We start from the raw sequence: 19,971 nt of genomic DNA, 5'->3' as shown, positions 1-19,971 counted from the left end.
AAGGAACTGGAAACATGAATAAGGTGTAAGAAACCAAAATAAAAGACAAACAGAGTAAGGAAAAAATCAAGGGGAAATAACAAAAAAGAAAAAATGATGAGGTAAATGGGTAAATGTTAATATTCGTGGAGCTGGGTATTCGGGGGGTGTAAGTTGGAATTCTTTATATGGGGTTTGTATTATTTTTGCAACCATCCTCTAATTTTGAAATTATTTCAAAGTAAGTGTTAACAGAAAAAGTTTTAAAAACCCACAATGATATTGCTATTTACTTATTACAATAACTAAAATTTAAAAGACTAACCATAGTGTTGGCAAGGATTTGGAGCAAATAGAACCTTCATACACTGCTGGTGGGAATGCAACAATGGCACAACCACTTTGGATCCTTTTGGCAGGTTTTTAAAAAGTTAAACATAACACCTACCATATGACCCAGCAGTAAGGTATTTTTCCCAAGAAAAATGGAAGCACATGTTCATTCAAGGATCTGTATACAAATATTCATAAGCAGATTTAGCTGTAATAGAGGAAAACTGGAAATAAGCCAACTGCCCAACAATAGGTGAATGTAAAAACAAATCATGGTATATCCAGATAATGAAATCTTGTTTAGCAATAAAAAGGAAGGAACTATTTATACATGCAGCAACACAGATAAATTTCAAACTAATTATGCCAAGTTAAAGAAACTGAACAAAAAAAAATACATACATTATAATTCAATTTGTAAGAAACTCTAGAAAATGCAAACTAATCTTTAGTGAAAATAAGTAGAACAACAGTTGCCTGGGTAGAGACAGGCAGGAGGGAGGCATGAGAAAACTTTCGTGGATGATGGGTATGTTCATTATCTTGATTGTTGTGTGATGATTCACATGTGTATATGTAAGTCCAAACTTGACAATGATACATTTTATATATATGCAATTTACTGTAGGCCAATATTAGCTCAGTAAAGCTGTCTTTCTTTGCTCTAATGTCTCCAAAAGGGGCAAGGGAGTGCCAAGCACCCTCCTCCGAAGAGATATGTTATACTTAAAGTTGTGGGAAAATAAACTTCAAATAATCTGGATTATTAAAATTATTAGAATTAATAAAGATTTCGGCAACAATAAGGGATACAAAATCAATATATAAATATTGAATGCAATTATCCTATAACCAGCAATTCTACTCCTATCTATTATAATCCTAAAAAAATCAGCAACAAACAGAAAACATAATTGTAAAAGATGATTTACAACAGTATCATATAAAATAATAAAGAATCAATGTATTATGGAAGAAATGATAAAACTTGCGTTGAAACACATCAAAGATGATCAAATAGATTTTATGTCCATGGACTGGAAAACTCAGGCCTACTCAACTGACATGGTAAAAATGACGAATCTTTCCAAAGCGATCTTTAAATTTAACACAATTTCAGTAAAAAAAAAAAAATCCCTTCAGCTTTTGTGCTAATCTTGATAAGCCATTCTAAAAATGTCAATAAATTTGATCAAAGGGCTAGGAATAGGTAAGAAATTCCTGAAAAAGAAAAACAAGATGGGGGAAGTTGCCTTACTATAATATAAATATATTCAAAGTCTATATTTACTAATACAGTATGGTGTTTTCTCAGGGACAAATTGACTAATGGAACAGAATGGAGAGCCTCACAATAGTTATGCAAATAAAGTGACACCTGATTCACAATAGAGCTGGCACTGTAGATCAGTGGGCAAAGAATTTTTTAATAACTTGTTGGGACAAGTGTTGTCTACATTAAAAAACTGAAATTGAATGCCTAATTTATACCACTTTTAAATATCAATCCAGGTAGATTCCAGAAAAAAACTATAAGATTTTTAGAAGCCAACAGAGGAGAGTTATCTTTGAGGTTTCATGATGAAGTATTTCTTAAACAGATCCAAAATACACTGACCATACTGGAAAATATTGATTATTTTGACTACATTATAATTAAGAATTTTAGTTCACTAAAAATCATAAATAAAATGAAAAGACAAGCCACGATATGGATGACAATATTTGCTATGTACATCATTGACAAAGGACTAGTTTCTGAAATCTATAAAGAATTCTTACAAATAAATAAGAGTAAGACAAACAAAGCAAAAGAAACATGAGCAAAAGACATGGACAGAATTTCACAGAAGAGGAAATGCAACAGGCCAATAATAAATCAAAAGATGGTCAGCCTTTACTAATAATCGGAGAAATGCAAATTAAATCCTAATAATACAGTATTTCACACTCACCAGATTGGCATACACTGGCAAAAGAACACGGCTGGCCACAACGTGGAACAAATGAAATATCTGCATGCTGCTGGTAGAAGTATAAGTTGGTACAACCACTCTGGAAAAGAGTCTGGCCTCATCTATCAAAGTTGTGTGCGGGCTTATTATAAAACCCAACAATCCCACCCCTACCCATTCAAATCCTACAGAAAATTTATCAACTTGCACACACATGCTCATGACAGTACTGTATGCCATAGCAAAAACCTATAAGCAACCTAAATGTCCATTAAGAACCAGAGCACATTTTCATACAAAGGAATACTATTGAGCCACGAAAGTGAATGAACTATCTGGCAACATACCACCATCTGGATGACTTTTAGGAACACTATGTTGAGCAAAAAAAGCAAATTCCACCATAAAAAGAAGTGAAGTGCTGGGTACATGCTACAACATGGATGAACCTTGAAGACATCAACTTGAGTGAAATAAGCCAGACAGAAAAGGACAAATATTGTATGATTTCTCTTATATGAAATACTTAGAATAAGCAAATTCATAGAGATAGAAAGTAGAATAGTGGTTACCAGGGGTGAAGGAAGGGAGAATGGGGAATTATGGCTAAATGAGTGTTGGTTTGGGATGAAGAAAATCTGGAAACAGATAGTGGTGAAAGTTATACAGTACTGTCAATGTACTTAATATCAAAGAATTGCCCACTTTAAAAATACTTAAATTAATTTTATGCTGTATATATTCTACCACAACTAAAAATAAATAAATTATATGTATAATTTATATAATTATATATATAATTGGGGGTGGGTGAGGGTGGAAGCAAGTCCCAGAAGTATGATTCCATTTGTATTAAGTTCAAAACAAGACATTGTTTAGGGATATAGTCTAACGTGGGCTGAGAATCAGGTTCTGGAGAGGCTGCCTGGCCAAAGCCAGCAGGGCTGGGAAGAGAAGGACAAATGAAGGACACGGATAAGTGGGAAGCTGCATAATAAGAAGTCTCGTGATAGTAGAAACCACTAACTGGGAAAGAAAAAGATTCCAGAGTTGGCACCTTTTCAAGGTAAAGGAAGCAGCGTTCTGTTCTTCCATAAGTAGTTCAGGGGGACCCCCCCTGGACTGAACATCAGAAGACCTGGACTCCCCTCCAGATGCTGCTATTAATAGGCACTATAACCTCAGGCAAGTTTTCAACTTCTATGGGGCTCATGATATGAAGACCAACTGAAATAATGCATGCTGAGGTGCTTTCAAGATTAATGCTTTCATGGGATGGGAACAGATAAATTTCAAGTCATCACAGTCGCAACTAAAGGCAGATTTACCAAGATACTAATGACACCTAAGGTTCAGGACTTTTCACTTGCCCAGGCTTCCTTTCAAAGCCCTGAAAAGAGCCTTACTAATTTTGTATTATTTTTTCATTAAGAGAGCCCTCCAAATTGTATAAGCTTCAAGCCCCACAAAACCCAGATTGGCCCCTGGCCTTAACTCCAAAGTGTGAAACACTTAACACATAGTCAAAGGGGACTCCTGTTTAAATTCTCTGCTTACTGACTTTTTCTGCTTCAGAAAACCATTTGCCAAATCAAAGCAGATTTCCCTCAGGAACTAAGAAGTTTGAAATCTAAGCTCTCAAGAGAGTGACCAGCAAGTCCCCGGAAACTCCTGGCTGTGCAGAGACCTTTATTCTTGCAAAGAGACCTCAGGACACACTGAATCTTGCTGTATAACGCAATACAATGTGAGATTATTTTTCTAACAAGGCCCTTGCTAAAAAGGTGCAAACTAATTTTGGCAAATACCCTTACTAAATATTATAACTGGCTCAACTTGGCCAAAGCACAACCAATCTCTGTGTCGTAGCTACTACCTGCTTTTAAGAGACTGTGCAACCTTACTCCAAGGCTGGTAACACTGTCACACACACCCTGCTTTCGGCAAATGTTCCTAACTCCCTGGGCTTCTGTACCAGGATATGGAGAGGCAGAAAAGCAGAGCCATATCCCAGGCATGATAACAACTTCTATTACCACTCCAGCATTTTTGGATTGAAAATCAGAACTTGTGCTTTGTCTTCTATGTGAATGCAGGAGCAGAAGCTGAACCAGTGATCCAAGAACAAACAATGGAATTTGCCACTGGACAGAATATTTTCAATAAGAACAACAAATTATGCAGAAAGGGGATTTGCTTAGTAGAGGGTGAGGAATTTGCGGAGTAAGTCAGAACTTGTCCTCCTCAAGGTGGATATATCCAATCAGGAGAGAACAAGGCTCATAAGAAAATGCTATTTTGAAGGAGCAAAAAAGGAGCATGGAATAAATCCCTGTGAAATCTATGCAAGACCCCCAAGGTTCTTGAGAATTTTATGTAAGCAGAAACACTGAAAGAGACAGAGTACAAAATGAAAGGAGACTGTTAGACTTCTACTCTACAGGTGGGAAGCAGGCTGTAAAGCTACTCAGCAGCAAACACTTGTTACCCTTCTTGAAGAAGGAAGGATGACTCAGAAGGCTGAACCAAGACCCGAAGGGCAAAGCCAAGATCTCACAGCAGAGAAGCAAGAGCCCAGAGGCAGAGCTGAGAGACAGGGATGATTATTTCCAGGCCTTGAAACCTGATCAAGGAACTCTGGCTGGAGATTACCTGCTGGATTCCAAAGCTGCTTTCGACTGGTGACTCCTTTTTACCTTCCATTTCCCCCCTTTCTGAACCTAAATGTCTATAACTATTACCCTATGCCTACCTCACCATTGCATTTTGGGATGGGTGGGGGCATATAATTTATCTCTTTTGTCTTACAGGTTCACAGACAGAGAGGAGTTGTGCTCAGGTTTGTACTTAATGGATTACACTCAGGAGTCTCATTCACATCTGACTTAATCTAGATGACGAGATTTTGGATTTTTGAGATGATGAGATTTAAGACTTGGAACTGATGCTATAATGGGAGAAAACCCTTGGGGTATGCGTCATTGTATTTTGCACATAGGTAGGAGGGACGAGAAACATAGGGTCAGAGGGCAGAATGTGGTAGGCAGAATTTTAAGCTGACCCCCATAAACTTCGTCTTTTGGTGTCATTCCAGTGTCATGATCATGTTACATCATAAAGGCAGACTATCCAGGTGGGGCTACTCCATCACGTGAGTCCTTCACAAGCAGAGTTTTCTGTTTGGTAGGGAGAGGAGTTCAGAGAGATTTGAAGTTTGTGAGGGATTTGACACAAGGGAGGTTCTCAGTTGCTAAGACGGAGGAAGTCACAGAGCAGGACTTCTGGGAGGAGGAGCTGAGAGTGGTCCCTGTCTAGCAGCCAGCAAGAAAACGAGGACCTTAGTCCTACAACCACAAGGAACTGGATTCTGCCAACAACCTGGATGAGTTTGGAAGCAGACTCTTCCCCAGAGCCTCCGGACAAGAGCCCTGCCTGGCTGACACCTTGACTTCTATTCAGCAGAGAATCCAGTCAAGTCCACTGGACTTCTGACCCACAGAACTGTGGGATAATAAACGGGTGTTGTTTTAAGTTGCTGCATTTGCAAAAATTTGTCATACAGCAATAGAAAATGAATCCAAATTTTGTTTGGGTCTACAAATTCTATTTCTGGACATGTTTCTGCTCTAGTCCATTCTGAGAGCAATCCTCAGGCAGCAACACAAGAATCAGGTACAGTCCTGGGGCCAGCCCTTCCTAGCACAAGACTAGGGGCTCAGTTGATGAATCAAAGAAGAAAAGCACTAAGAAAACACTTCTATACTGAAAAGCCTTTTCAAATATCAGGTATATTATTAAATACTCATGCTGAAACCTGCAAAAGGAGGGACCCAGATACAATCAAGAATAGAAAAGTCACTGCTACTCACCTTCCTCAGGCCCGGCCTGTGGATTGCTGGAATAAAGGTATGCTCCTTCTCCTCCTGTTAGAAAAGTGCCCAGGAAACACTCGTCCTCCTTTAAAAAACACACATACACAAAGAGCAGACGATAACGCATATATACTCACTGAGTCAAAATTCTTGCCCAATTTTGTCTGTCTACAAAAACTGCTTAGTCAGACTCCAATATACTCAACTTTTTCCATGGCCTTTGGCATTGCCTGGATTTTTAGTATGTTACTGTAATCCCTGACTTGTCTGAGAAGGGGAATATTGAGGTCCTCTTTTGGACATTTCCAGTGGCTTTCTCCTAGACACTGACCAGAAGAGAGACTTTACTCCCTGGATGACCTCGTTTTCACCTTTCTCCAAGGTTAGTACCTTCTTTGGAAGATGACTAGATGATAAAGGGGGGTGCAGCCATATTGGGAACAGTGCTGGGGGAAAAGGGGTAAAGCCCTGTGATAAGACCTTATCAGCCCACAAGTACCCTTACATTCCTCACAACCCCCATCATCATTCACTTCAGAATGGGTTTTCCAAAGATTGGCTGGGGACCCCAGAAATGCTTTCCTGGTGAATGAAGTGGTACAGGGAGATGCAAACATGGGACCACCCAGCATAATGCTGTCAGGGTAAGGCCTTTGTAATCCTTTCCCAGGTAACTCCTCAGGCTGCACTAGTCCTTCTCCCTGCTACTCCACTGGGCAAGCCCTTTATCCCACTGTCCTGTGATTGTCTAGTTGACTAATTCCCTCCTCTCATCTTGAAGATCTTGTGCAGTAGGGAGTGTATTCATCTTCTGTGTATCCTAGTACCCAACACAATGCCTGGCACATAGGGGCATTTAAGGTGCACTTGATGAATCTTTTGAGTGGTCTACCAGAATCCCTGAAGGTGCATGGTCCATTCACTTGGGCTGGGGCTATGACCAGGCAGATGGAAGCACCAAATCCCCATGGCCTGCCCCTGAACCCCCTTACAGAGCCCTGCTCTTAAGCCTTTCACACCATAGTGGATGAGGCACACCGATAGGCCACCATCTGCTCCACCAACACTGGCCTCTCTAAGTTCAGGCACTGAAGCCTACAATGCTTGTCCAGGTGCCGGTGGATTTATATCTTTTGACTATGAAAAACAGAGGCAGCTTCTCCTCAGCCTAAAGCCTTGACCTCTCGGTTTTATTTGTCTAGGTCAGTCTGGAATCTGCTTTTAATAGAACTGAGTGATTTTTAAAAAACACCCAAAGGCTTAAATGGTAGACAGAATCCCTCTAATTGTATGTCCCATAAATAGTTATTTCTAGAGTTTTGTGAGAATAGGAAGCATGCAAGCAGGAACTGAAGACAACAAGTTATAGGTCCTTTAGATCAGCAGTAAGATGCAATACTTTGAATTATTTTTGTAAATCATTTGCATTTAATTCTGATTTGATGTTGACATTGAATATAAGAAGGCTCCTTACCCTCACCGTTTGCTGGGTTTTCTCAGTCAATTTAACTTCATTATCTTCCACCTGTGTTCAAAAGGAGTAAAGATTTTCAATTTACTACTTCAAGGGCAAAACCCTGTTGCGTCTCTCTTCCTTGTGTTCAGATATTTCCAGGAGATTGAATGGATAGTCCCTCTACCAAGTTCAGTGCTCTTGGACCCTGATAGCTGGGGGGCTGGTTGTTGGCCATTTTGGCTCAGGGTCAGAGGCCCTTGTGGGCTCTCTCACCAGGACCTGAGGTCTTAGTTCAGGATCTGACATCCCACCAGGGAACAAATGAAGAGGCTCTTCCTCAAATGTTTTCCCCGATTTCCCCACATTTGTGCCCACCTTCACCAGATGAAGGGTACTGACCAGCCAGGAGCAGAATCTGGGTATGGCAGCTGTCAGGACTATGGAGCTGGTGTCTGTGGTAATAGCGCCATCTGCAGGAAAACCACAGACATGCCAGTTACTCCCCATCATCTAAGCCACCTTGAAGGCCCAGGACCTTCCACTTCTCATGAGTACAAGGATCTGATGCCCTCAAAAAATAAAAATCTCATCTGGGGACAGGAAGATCAGTGGGAGATGGACAAAGGTTTCCCTTGTTATTTGCTGTTTTTCACAACAAATAGAAATACATATTTAAATGAAGAGTTCTGGGAATTAGTCCTTTTTATTTTTATTTTTAACAAAATAGTACAGGCACACGTATTAAAAACCAAACATTATCAGGTTCATCAGTGCTGGATATTATCACTCTAAAATTTTTGCCAATATTATAGGTGAAAAATGGTATGCAATTATTGTTTCAAATTGCTTTTTCTTGACTACTAGTGAGGTTGCATATTTTCTAATATAACTAACTTTCTGATCTCCACTTCTGTTAACTGCCTGCTCTTAAACATATATATGACCTATTTTGCCATGGGTAGCTTTTATTTTTCTTTAATTAACTTATAAAAGTTCTTTACAAATTAAGATATACTTTATCATAAGTGTGCCAATATTTTTACCAGTTTATTGCTGGTCTTTTGACTTAGTCTATGGTTTATTTTACAAAACAAACAAACAAACAAACAAACAGTTCAAGTTTTGCTTTCCAAAGACCATATATACTTACCCTTTTCTTTAACCAAGATCTTAGATGTCAAAAATGATTCTGAGAAGACCACAGATCCTAAGCAGCCCCCTCCTCCCAGCAAGTCAGGAATGTCATAAACGGTCATACAAGCCTGCATCAAATGAGAAACATAGTCAGACCAGCTGCCATTCCTAAGCCTTCAGGGAAGGCCATAAAATACTGTTTTAAGGCACATGGTGAAAGAATACTGCAGTTTCTCAGGAAAGCTGGAGCGATCCTGTAATACATCTCTGAGCCAGAATGACCTCAGAATCAAGGCTTCCCTGCAAGTGCTGCCAAATCAGAGACCCACTCTTGGGCTAGAAGGAGGGTATCTTCATGTTTCTATAAATTCCTTTAAATTGCTTATCCTCCTTAAGAGGTAACATAGCTTTCATTCTCAATTGTGACTGTCTCCAGCCTATGGTGGTGGTGGTAGAAGAGGTGTGGCCATAATGGGTTGTTTCCTGTAGACTTCTGTACACTTCTATTTCCATTCCTCACATTCCAGCATTTCCACACTTACACTAAATCCTTCTCTGGTTCGGGTTCAAGTTCTGAACAAGCCTTGAAATGTGGTCATTCATTTGTTAAATATGTGTTTGTGGACATTTTCAGGTACATGTCAACCCCTGCAGATGCTCCTTCCAGTACCAAGAAAATTAAAAGAAAACTATTAAAGATTTTATGGCTAAGACAAATAAAAATAGAGGTTAGAAGCCCTGATTTAGCAGTTAAAAACAAGTGAAAAATGGAACAACTGTGGGAACAATCCAGAAGAAAGGCAGATGAAATGGTATGAGTCAGAGCCACACTCTGGGATGACCATGAAGACAGTGAGGGACATGAGTAAGTAGCCCGTGGAACCCTCTTGGAACCCCTCCTGGACTGAGCATTCTGGATGGCCAGTGCAGAGCTGTTGAAGCTAGTCTGTTTTTACACATTGTTGCCCTAGCCTGAGACCTGTTCCACTCTCAGGATAGAGCCAAAAGACTCTTGAAGGAACTGCTGAATTTTCATTAAAGACACACCACACACACACACACACAGAAGGCAGAAGGCTGAAGGGGGGGTGGGGCACAAAGCCAAAGTCCTTGATTTCCCATGTTGTCATTATAATGGAAAGTACAAAAGTGAAAGGTACACCTTTATATTTTGGATACTTTTCTGATTTGGCGTAACAACTGGAGGGCTTGTTTAAATCTGTTTCAAAGGATTTTTGTTTTGTTTTGTTTTGTTTTGTTTTGTTACAAAGGATTTTAAACAACCTTCTGAAGACAAAGAACCACAGGCTACACAGTCCCACCTAACCGATAATGGAAACTCTCTACTTCTTTGGCTCCCAGAACAATCAGAAAGAAGAATTATGCAGGTTCCTAATCTCTCTCTTTCACATTTGACCTCTGGTTCCAGGAAGGGGAGATAGGACATTGAAAAAAATAAAAGCAGCACTTGTTGCACAACTGCTATGCATGTCCTACCATGTGGCATGTGGATGGTCCCTGTCTTTCTTTAGGAAACCTACAATACACAGAAGGGACAAGACCGCTCTCACATACAAGTCATTGTATGACACACTTATATAGAATTACTTTCTAATTTGTGTAGCATAAACTTCAAGTACTATAGGATTATGTACCTGTAGGGAGAAATTGATATGAAAGACTTCAAGAAGGAGGCAGAATTCCTTCTCTGCCTGGACAGGAGGACAGGATTTGGACAGAAATAATCAACTTCCTACCTTTTTTCCTATTTCCTTAGCTGTTGCTGAATGCATACCTTAACTCAACATGTGATTCTACTAGTTTCCATTAATTACTTCCTAAGCATCTACTACTGTGCCAGAGACCTTCTAAAGCACTGCACAAGACTGTAAGGAGTCAGGGAGTTTAAAGTCTAGCATGGAGGTACAGTATTATCACCTAAATGCCAGAAAGCATTTCTCATTGCCTTGATGATGTCACACAAAAAAAGACTAATAAATTAGTTCTAGAAGAACATCAATACAAAATGCTAACAGATTCAGGAGGTGCATGAATTACAAAAGCACAATTACTTACAACCTTAAGAAATTACCCTTGTTGCACTATTTTCTGTGGATGAGATGACATAAACTGAGAGGAACTTTGAGTTGATTATCCACCTGTGATGCATTTGCACTACCTCACCCTCACTTGCTCACTCACAGTTCCCTGTGACCAACAGCTGGCTACAATTAAGGTTCAGGCAGTGGCCACAGACAGACTCAAGGTATAATTTGTGCCCACAAATATTTCAGCCAGAACCTCAGCTGGATGTCCACCATCCTCTCCCGCAGAGCTTCCCAACCTTCTTCGCATCAGGGTGCACTGGGGTAAAATGGAGGACTCGGCTTGTGGCTGGGAACAGCTGGCCTAGAACCTCTGACTCCCTTAGGCCATGTCAGCCTACCCTGGGGGCAGAGGGGCTCCATATCCCAGTGCGCCTCTAAACCATTCCCCTGGGCCATCAGTGTGTCCCAGCACATGGGTTGGGAAACTCCGCTTTGACTATCCCACTTAGCTAAAGACCCAGGTCCCTCTCAAGGGAATCAACGCAGGCCTTGACCACAGAGAAGCCACCGAAAACTCACTGGTCTGTGTGGAGGCAAGCCTCGTTTCCACAGAGCAATTTCAGCCACTTGGAGGAAACCTTCGTAACCTCAGAAAAAGGAGCCTCCCCCCTCAGTGAAGACTCTGGGCCTTGGGCAGCCTAGGCATGGGAGTATGGATGTGGCTGGGCCTGGAACGGCTGCCTGGGCTCCCCCAGAAAGCACAGGCTCATCTCTGCTGTGGCTGGGAGAGTCCTGAGACCAGCGTCCTCAGGTAAGTGGGAGGCTGCCCAGGGACCACTCCCCATCCCTGTAAGATGCCCTTCCACAGGTGATTCCCAGCCAGCTGACTTGTAAAAGTTCTGCTTACGGTCTTCACAAAGTATAAGCTATCTTCACTATCCAGAGGCACAATTCTAGAAGAAAAAAGACAGTATTATACATATATTAAGGAGTTCTTTACAAGCCAGACACAAAAGGACTAATATTGTGTGATCTCACTGATATGAAATAATTAGAATATACAAATTCAGAGTCAGAAATTAGAATACAGGTTATTAGGGTCTGGGTGGGGATGGGGAATGGGGAGTTAATGCTTAATCGGTACAGAGTTTCTGTTTGAGGGGATGGAAAATTTGGATAATGGATGGTGGTGATGGGGCCACAACATTGTGAATGTAACTAACACCACTGAATTGAATACTTGAAAGTGGTTAAAATAGAAAATTCTACGTTGTCTATAAGTTACCTCAATGGAAATAATAAAAGAAAACCCATAGAACTATATAACACAAAGAGTTAACCCAAATGTAGACTATGGGCTTTAGTTAATAATATAACTATAATAATATCAGTTTACCAGTTGTAACTAATATACCAACCTAATGCAAAATGTAAATAATAGGGAAAACTGTGTGTGTGTGTGTGTGGAGGGGGGGTGTATGTGTGAACTCTGTATTTTCTGCATGATTTTTCTGTAAACCCACAACTGCCCTAAAAAATAAAGATGCTTGTCTTTAACTTGTTACTAATAAAAAGGAAAACATTAAAGCATTTAAAAAAGAGGGTTATTTACAATGTCCTTTCTCAACCTGATAATGTCAACCCACAGACTCAGATTTCTCTCCAGGATTTTCAAAACAATGTAGACCACTTGGAATAAATTATGCCCCACACCTCACCCCAAGGCCTTTTTGTAGTTAGCACTCAGGATGGAGGGCTTCAGCTGAGCACAGCCAGCCCCAAGTCCAAGCCTGGAGTGAGGTGCTGAGAAGATCCATGTCAGCAATTACAAGGTAAACTCTCCTCTTTTTGCTCCTTAAACTTGCCCCAAATGAGGATGCTCCATAGTCATATCTTACCTTCCCTGATTATTCACAGCATGTATATGAAAAGCCGTCTTGGAACTGCAGACGAAAAATAAAAACAGTTAGTCTGCTCCTGCTGGCTGGGTTGGCAGGCTCCCAAACCACTTCTGCCGTGTACCTGCTCTGGACCCTCACAGTCTCCCAGTGAGAGAAGTGCCGTCCTTGCCTTGTGCAGATCTACCCTGGATACATTAGGCACTTTTCCCAGCAACCAGGCCAGCATCTGACCCCAGGCATGGCCCTGCCTCTGTGCAGACTCTCAGGGCTGTCTTGAGAACTGTGGCAGGTCTGCTGCTCACTGCAGATTGGGAGTGACCCCCCTACAGGCCTGGGCCTTTTATCCCACAGTGTCTACATGCTGTTCTGATTCTTGTCCTCTCCACCACCTTTGGGCCAAGCTGCCACCCTGCCCTGAGCCCAAGCAGAAGCCAGGTGGCAGGGCTGGGGCTAGATGCCCTTTGGGATTCTGGTTCTTTCCTCCACTCCTGGAACTGTAGCAATAGAACTCTCCTTATTAGAACAACTGACTGACCCATCTTTCTAAATGTTTCTTTTTACTTCCCAGGGCTGTTATAAGAAAATATGGCACATGGAGCTGATGCAGCACAGGGTACATTCCAGAAGTAATCTTAAAGAAACTCTCCAATTTGGTGTCTTTGTCTCTTTTGCATAAAAGTGCATCAAGTGGTCCTAATGTGGGCAAGGGTTAAGTGTATTGAGTTCACGAAGCTTTAGCTACAGAGACCACACAGATTCACTGTGACACACTGGGAGACGTGTGATGACAGGACAGCCAGGAAGCCAGATTCTCAGTCCATCTAGACCCTGAGACACCACCACACAAAGGGTTTCTAAAATCTGAGAGGCAGATGAGGCCCAGGGCAAGACTATTCTAAGTGGTGTCTATCTTCACGTGCCCATGGCCCCTGTCCCTAACAAATCTCTCCACTCATGTCCTTGGCTTCACCTTTCTAACCTCTGAAGTCAGGTTTGTCAGGTCTCCGGTGGTTCTGTATTAATCTGCCTCAAATTCCAGCCTCAGGACATGTGGGAGACTCTTCCTTATACACTTCTATCTTTGGCTCCTGGGCCTCGCTAATAAAGCCCTGCTCATGAACAATCATCCTTCAGATAGCCCATTATTTTAATGGAATATTTATCAAAGGGAAACTATATTTAAAATTCAAGGGAGAAAAGGAACTTTTTAAAAGCAAACATTAAAAAAATGCCACATTAGAAAATATCAGCCATTGCCTACCGTAGGACTGCCTTAAACTGCATCAACTCAAAGGAATCTAACCCGGATCCCAGGGTCTGCTCTGCTATCTCCTTGGCCTGTAAAACCAATAACACAAACAGGCGATTAGTTTTCACAGCAAGAAAGAGTACACACCTCACTCATTGGAGGAGCCTTTCTAACATTTGGCCAGAACACTGTGCCCCTCCCGTCTCTGTGACTACTTTGTATACATCAATAGACTAAAGTGAAAACATCTTGTTAAGGGAAACAGGTGTCTGCTTTCTTCAGGCTGGGTTCACAGGGAAAAATTTCACTGAGGTGGGTGAGCACTGGAACCTGACGGTGGCAGTGGATCCCCGAGACACTGAGAACGGGAATATGAGGTCTGGAAAACTGCTTTCTCCTCCCCTCTCCCCCAACTCTGCTGGAGGACCACTGCCCTCAGTTTCTGCCAGGTGCTAAGAATATTAAAATAGCTAGTTACAAAAAACTAGTTAAAAAAACAAGGTGTAAGGACTGATCTTGAAGGAAATCCCATTGCTTTGCACAAGCCTCCTGCCACATAACAGCTAAAAGGGGCTGACAAGTCTCATGTCGGTACCCGGGATTCGAGTTGAGTGAGGAGGGAAGATGACAAGGAGCTGGTGACTACGGCTACGGTCTCTCTGATATCTACATCATACACGACCTTTCCAATGTCAAATGGCTTCCTTCAGGAAAGGTCCTATTGGCATTGGGAAGCATCAAGCCGACTCTTCTCATCTCCTTGCTGGGTCAGATATAGGAACCCAACTCAGCAGGGCAGGTCAACCGCAAAACAGCAAGGAAGATAATGGTCAGAGAACAAGAACACACGTGTTTGTCTAGGAAAGGCAAATCAGACTTTCTAATCTTAAGTTTTTGTTTTAAACACTGAATTAGAGGAAACCAAACTATGTCACAAAAAACAAACTTACCTAACTTTATTAAAATTCACAGAATAATCCATATTTTTATTTTTTAACTTTTAAAAGCTTCTATAAACTATGAAAACAGTATGTTACAAAATGATCTTTCTTTAATACAACCAGATGTCTACACACAGGTGCTGATTAGTTGTCACTCATAAGACAACAACATGATCACAGGCAGCAGAAGCACAGCGCTCTTTTAAAAGCATCTCTGCCCGGTGCCAGCTCCATCAAGGCCCAAGCTCACACAAAACTGAGTACCACAGGTGCCCAAAGAATAAATAGATGCATAGGAAGTTTCATATTAAAATAACGAATAGGGAAAAAGAAACATGTTATTAAAATTACCTTTGTTAGACTGGAAGTTTTAGAGTAACATGCAATGCCAGCCAGGACAGCCTCAATAACAGCGGCATATACCTGGGACAAGAGCCTACTTTGAAAACAAAACATAAAGGTTAACTACAGCATCACAAGGCTTCATCAAAAGCTCCATGCACATAAATGACATTCTCCAAGGAACTGATTTTTAAGCAGAATGAGAAAAGAGCAAAATGGAACTCGCTGATTTCCAAACCTTTTAGAAACCATGTATCTCATGTGATTTATGTTTTGTTCTTGTCAAACCATCTTAAGAAAAACCAGCTCCTCTGAGTTCTTCTCAAAAGACTAATTCTCCCTGTCTGTGATCCCAGAGGAAAAAAACGACGTGAGTGTCCTGACCCCTGGACCTGGAATCATGCCAGTATCATAATAAAGACCCACTGCTCTTCCAGGGACCACACCACTCCTTCATGTTGTCTCCTCACCAGGCCTGCTGAAGGCTCCTACTCAGGGTGCGAGCCCTCAGGGGGTAAGAGAATCCCGACAGAGAAGAGGATGGGTCCCACTTAAACTCAAACGAAAGCCCTGTGGCCCACTCTCCAGGTGGCTTCCCTGATCTAGAGGACAGAGGATGCCTCCGAGCAGAGCAGTCACCTCCTCCCTTCCCCAAATCTTGCTCTTTCTGCCCAGGGACAGGGGCCATGGGCTCTTTCTGACTTATCAAAGTCATTATCTGAAGGCTTTTTCTTTGCCAGTACTTGGACTGAGAGTTGCCATGAGGTCTTCAGAAAAGTCAAGTCTGCTTTCCTTTAGGGCAGGTTTCTCAATCTGTGCATTTTGGGCTGGATAATTCTTTGTTGGGGGGCAGGGGGCTATCCTGTGCATTACAGGATGTTTAGCAGCATCTCTGCCAGCAGCACCCCCCAGTTGTGACAACCAAAAATGTTTTCAGATAGGCATTGTCAAATGTCCCTTGGGGGAAGGTGGGCACAAAATTGCCCTTGATTGAGAATTACTGTTTTAGAAGACCCAGGCTCTTTTTAGGCTCATTATAGAGAAAGGGGGCTCATTTTTGAAGCCCTAATTGGGAAGGGGAATGCCTGGCACGGAACTTGAAAAATCTTGTCCAAGCATATGTCTGTTTTTAAGCCTCTGAGAATCTTACAACAGATGATAGAAGTTTGAATGCAGAAAGGAAACACAGAAATGATCTGGTTCAATCTTCTCATTTTGCAGAAGAAGGACTAAGGCCCCTGGTGGTGGAATAAGTTGTCCAAGGCCATTGAAACTTAATAGCAGACCTGAACTTGGATCAGCTGTCAGCTTGTTGCTTTTTCCATTTTGCCAGATCACACTGCTATCTCCTTCAATTTCCTCCTTTACATTTTAGGTAAGAGATTTAAGTTGGGGAGAAGATAAAGGCACAGAGAAAGAGCATATAATAAAATGACAGCTTCAAGGGTCTCCGACATATCCTAAAGATTAATGGCCAGCGCAGAAGGGTAGGCCCTAGGAAGAAGGGGCTTGGCAGGGACACTGACAATGAGCTTGGCCACTTCTAGGTGAGGCCAGAATCCTCCACACTTTGACACCAAGGGTGGAACTTTATCAAGGCCAAACCCAGAGACATGTAAAGATAATCTGCCCAGCTCGATTCAAACACTGCTCAGTACCAACACTGGTTGGGCCTCCTCCTGTTTGGTCTTTAAACACAGACCTTCAGATACGGGCTCCATGCATGGATCACCTGGCTACTGACACTATAATGGCCTGGATAACAGGCAAGAGGCCCATGACAAGGGAAGGGACTGCCTCCTTCACTAGGACTCCACAAGGCCCAACTTCTACCTGCTCAGGGACTCAGCAAATCTCCTGACATGGGCCCAGGAACCCTTCAATACCAGTCCCTGAAGCAGGGCACCAATGGATTTGGTTTAGGTGAAATGTCCAAGGTTCCAGAATGAAGATTCAGGGCAATGTCTAAGCACAGCTGGCAAGGAAAGCACAAGCAGACACAAAGTAAGACGGCACCTGCCAACATATGAAGAAATGGTTGACCTGTTGCTGAAATGAAGAAAGCTCACAAAAAACTCTTACACACCCAGTAATAATAAATGCATAACAGATAAATAAATAAAGATATGTATTAGGATACTAACGGAGTCGTGTCAGATAGGAGGAATTATGGCTGATCTTCTTTTCTTTTCTCTATTTTTCACACTTTCTGTGGTTTTATTACTTGTATTATATATTTTTTCACTATAGCTTTGTGGACCCTACCTCCAGAAATTCTGACTAAGAAGTTCTGGGGACTGGGCAGGGAGAAACTATATTTTTGAAAAGCTCTGTAGGTGATTCTTTGTGGCCTATCACTGCTGGCCTTTGGAAAACACTGGTCTAGATGGCACTAATTTATTCTGGGATATTCAGCGAGGTAATAATAGAACTATATTATGTTCCTGTTTCTAAAGGAGAATGCTTTTTGGAATTCAGTAGTTTCAGCATCAATAAATTTAGTTCCTAACTCTGGTTTCCTGCTGTATATGGGGGGAGAAAAGTTAACCCTAAGACTTTTCTAAGGGTGCACAGACTGGATTCAGATGCTAGTCCTGCTCCATACCTTAGGTGTCAATTCCAGAGGAAACACTCCTCAAACTACTTGGGATGTCACAAAGAATCTCTAAATAGGTTTCTGGATATTTTATTCTTAGAGAAGTCCCCAATAAAAAATGTACCATTGTAGAAAACCTTATGGAGAATTTTGCCATTTAAATTTATGGGGCTGCAGATAGGAAGTCTTTGAGTTCTAGAGAGGAACAGACAGCAAAGCTGGCAGGGCCCTGTGCCTGGACTCCAAGCCGAGATGGGCCGGGAACCTGCTGGGAAATTACACAGCTCTGTTCCCCCCATAAACCAGTTGTCTTACCCACTGCTGATTTCAAAAAGGAGTAGATAAGACAGCCACAATTTCTGAGTAACTCAACTTTAAAAAAGAAAAAATAAAATAGAAATGAAGACTTACATTTGTTCAGTTTTCTTGGGCAGCTTGTTGTCATCACCTGTGAAAGAGCATCATGAATTAGGAATGTGACAATATCACAGGACACGTAAACACTTCATGAATTTATGAATTTAGTTACAAGGAAATGTCAAGCGCTACATTTTTTCTTTTACATTTCGTACACAGTATAAACACAAACAATAATGAAACTTAGCTTCTTCCATTATCCTCCTGGACCTTCATCTCTTTAGCCTGGTATTTTCTTCTTTCATCACACACCCAGCATCACTAATAAATATCAGAAAAGCTGTGCAGAATCTGAGGCTCTGGAATATTTTTGCTTTTATCTCTAATTTTTAAACAAGAGGTAAAAGCAAGCAGGCTCAGTTCTGCCTCTTTCTTCCTCTGGATTATCCAACCCGAGTCATGCTTCTTTCCAGAGTTTCCTGGCTTTACATAACACCACCCAGGAGAAAGCCTGGCTTCTGCTGTACTCTTTTCAGTGTAGCAGTGCTGAGATTCTCATTCATACTAGATGCTCCTTTCCATGTCTCTTTGGGTGTCTGGTTACTTCAGCAATACAGGCATCCGATCAGCCCAGCCTTTCTGGAAGGTCCCACAGCATGGAGCCCTTGCTCCTGTGAATGGTCACAGCTCCTGGGCACCCTTCTCCCATGGTGCTTCCTCACTGTTCCTCACGACTGGGCAGGCACCTGGCCAGATCATTCAAACTCCCATCACAGCCCATACCCTCTGTGATCACAGACTAGCTCTTATTCATCTTTGCCTTTTGAAACTAAGCACAGGGTCTTACACATGGCTAGACTTAGTATACGTTGAACTTTTCTTTTTGCTCCTGAAATATATTCTGTGTTAGGCATATCAACTCCCCACTACATTCAGAGAGGGAGCTACAGGCCCGCAAACCAAACATCATGAGCTTCTGAGCAACGTAGTACATCTTGAGCCAATTTTAAATTTAAGGGAAGAATCATTCATTAGGTAAGTCAATGAGATGATGACTTATCAGGAGATAAGAAGAGATGACTTACTTATTCCCAAGTAAGGAATGTGAGTAGCTCCAAAAAAGTATGTTCTTGAGCAAGCAAGGGGTCCCTTTGGTGAGACACACTGTGCCACCTGGATGCCAGGAAAAAAAAAAAAGAACAGGGACTTAGTGTGCTTGGAATATGACTTACTGCTAGAGAAACAAAAAGTATACAGTTAAGGGAAACCAATTTTATTTTACCAACAGCTGATTTATTATTTTTTAAAGGTATAGGGAAAAAAATTTCCTGTGGTCCTCCCACACCCCCACCCCCACGAAAGGTACCTTGAAATTTTTTTTTTTTTTAACATTTTTTTAAGATTGATGTTGGGTACTCAGCCCAGGATACTAATAAATTCACAGCTTAGAAGGGTTCTGAATGCCCTTACATTCAGTCCAGAACTTTCACAGTGAGAACCTGGTTGACGTGACGGGCAGATGTACAGGGTGACTACAAATTCAGGAAAGGAAGGTGCTACCCAGCTCCCCACCTTTACTTATATTTCATGTCTGTACACTGCATAAAAGAAAATAAGTTACTCTAGGTTTAATCGTTCATTTATCCAGAGATGAGAATGAATGGATGTCGTTTTGAAAATCTAACACCTTCTCATCAGGGTTGTTAGAATTGCAGGTACAAAATGCAAAAATGTCATCACAAGAACTAAAGGATAGCAGCACCATATGTATAACATAGTTAAAGGGGACATAAACATGCATTCCTTTT

At 41.6% G+C, this 19,971-nt stretch overlaps 1 protein-coding gene across 3 annotated transcripts in view; it reads right to left on the bottom strand.

Annotated features, from left to right (window-relative positions):
* C19H20orf194 (chromosome 19 C20orf194 homolog) overlaps window positions 1-19,971 on the bottom strand; it is a 162,491-nt gene that overhangs the window by 51,565 nt on the left and 90,955 nt on the right. For 2 of the 3 annotated variants that reach the window (XM_037812151.1, XM_037812153.1), the window contains 10 exons: window positions 19,249-19,336; window positions 18,218-18,254; window positions 15,220-15,307; window positions 13,940-14,016; window positions 12,676-12,720; window positions 11,685-11,730; window positions 8,746-8,857; window positions 7,995-8,065; window positions 7,614-7,664; window positions 6,137-6,224 (listed from right to left, as the gene is read on the bottom strand). In XM_037812151.1, coding sequence (XP_037668079.1) covers window positions 6,137-6,224; window positions 7,614-7,664; window positions 7,995-8,065; window positions 8,746-8,857; window positions 11,685-11,730; window positions 12,676-12,720; window positions 13,940-14,016; window positions 15,220-15,307; window positions 18,218-18,254; window positions 19,249-19,336 — 703 coding nt within the window. The remainder of the gene's footprint in view (window positions 1-6,136; window positions 6,225-7,613; window positions 7,665-7,994; window positions 8,066-8,745; window positions 8,858-11,684; window positions 11,731-12,675; window positions 12,721-13,939; window positions 14,017-15,219; window positions 15,308-18,217; window positions 18,255-19,248; window positions 19,337-19,971) is intronic. The other variant, XM_037812152.1, reaches the window with a different exon arrangement.

Source organism: Choloepus didactylus, chromosome 19 (genome assembly GCF_015220235.1).
Source record: "Choloepus didactylus isolate mChoDid1 chromosome 19, mChoDid1.pri, whole genome shotgun sequence".
NCBI lineage: Eukaryota > Metazoa > Chordata > Mammalia > Pilosa > Megalonychidae > Choloepus > Choloepus didactylus.
Note: the sequence above shows the minus strand (reverse complement) of the source record. Positions and strands in the feature narration are given on the sequence as shown.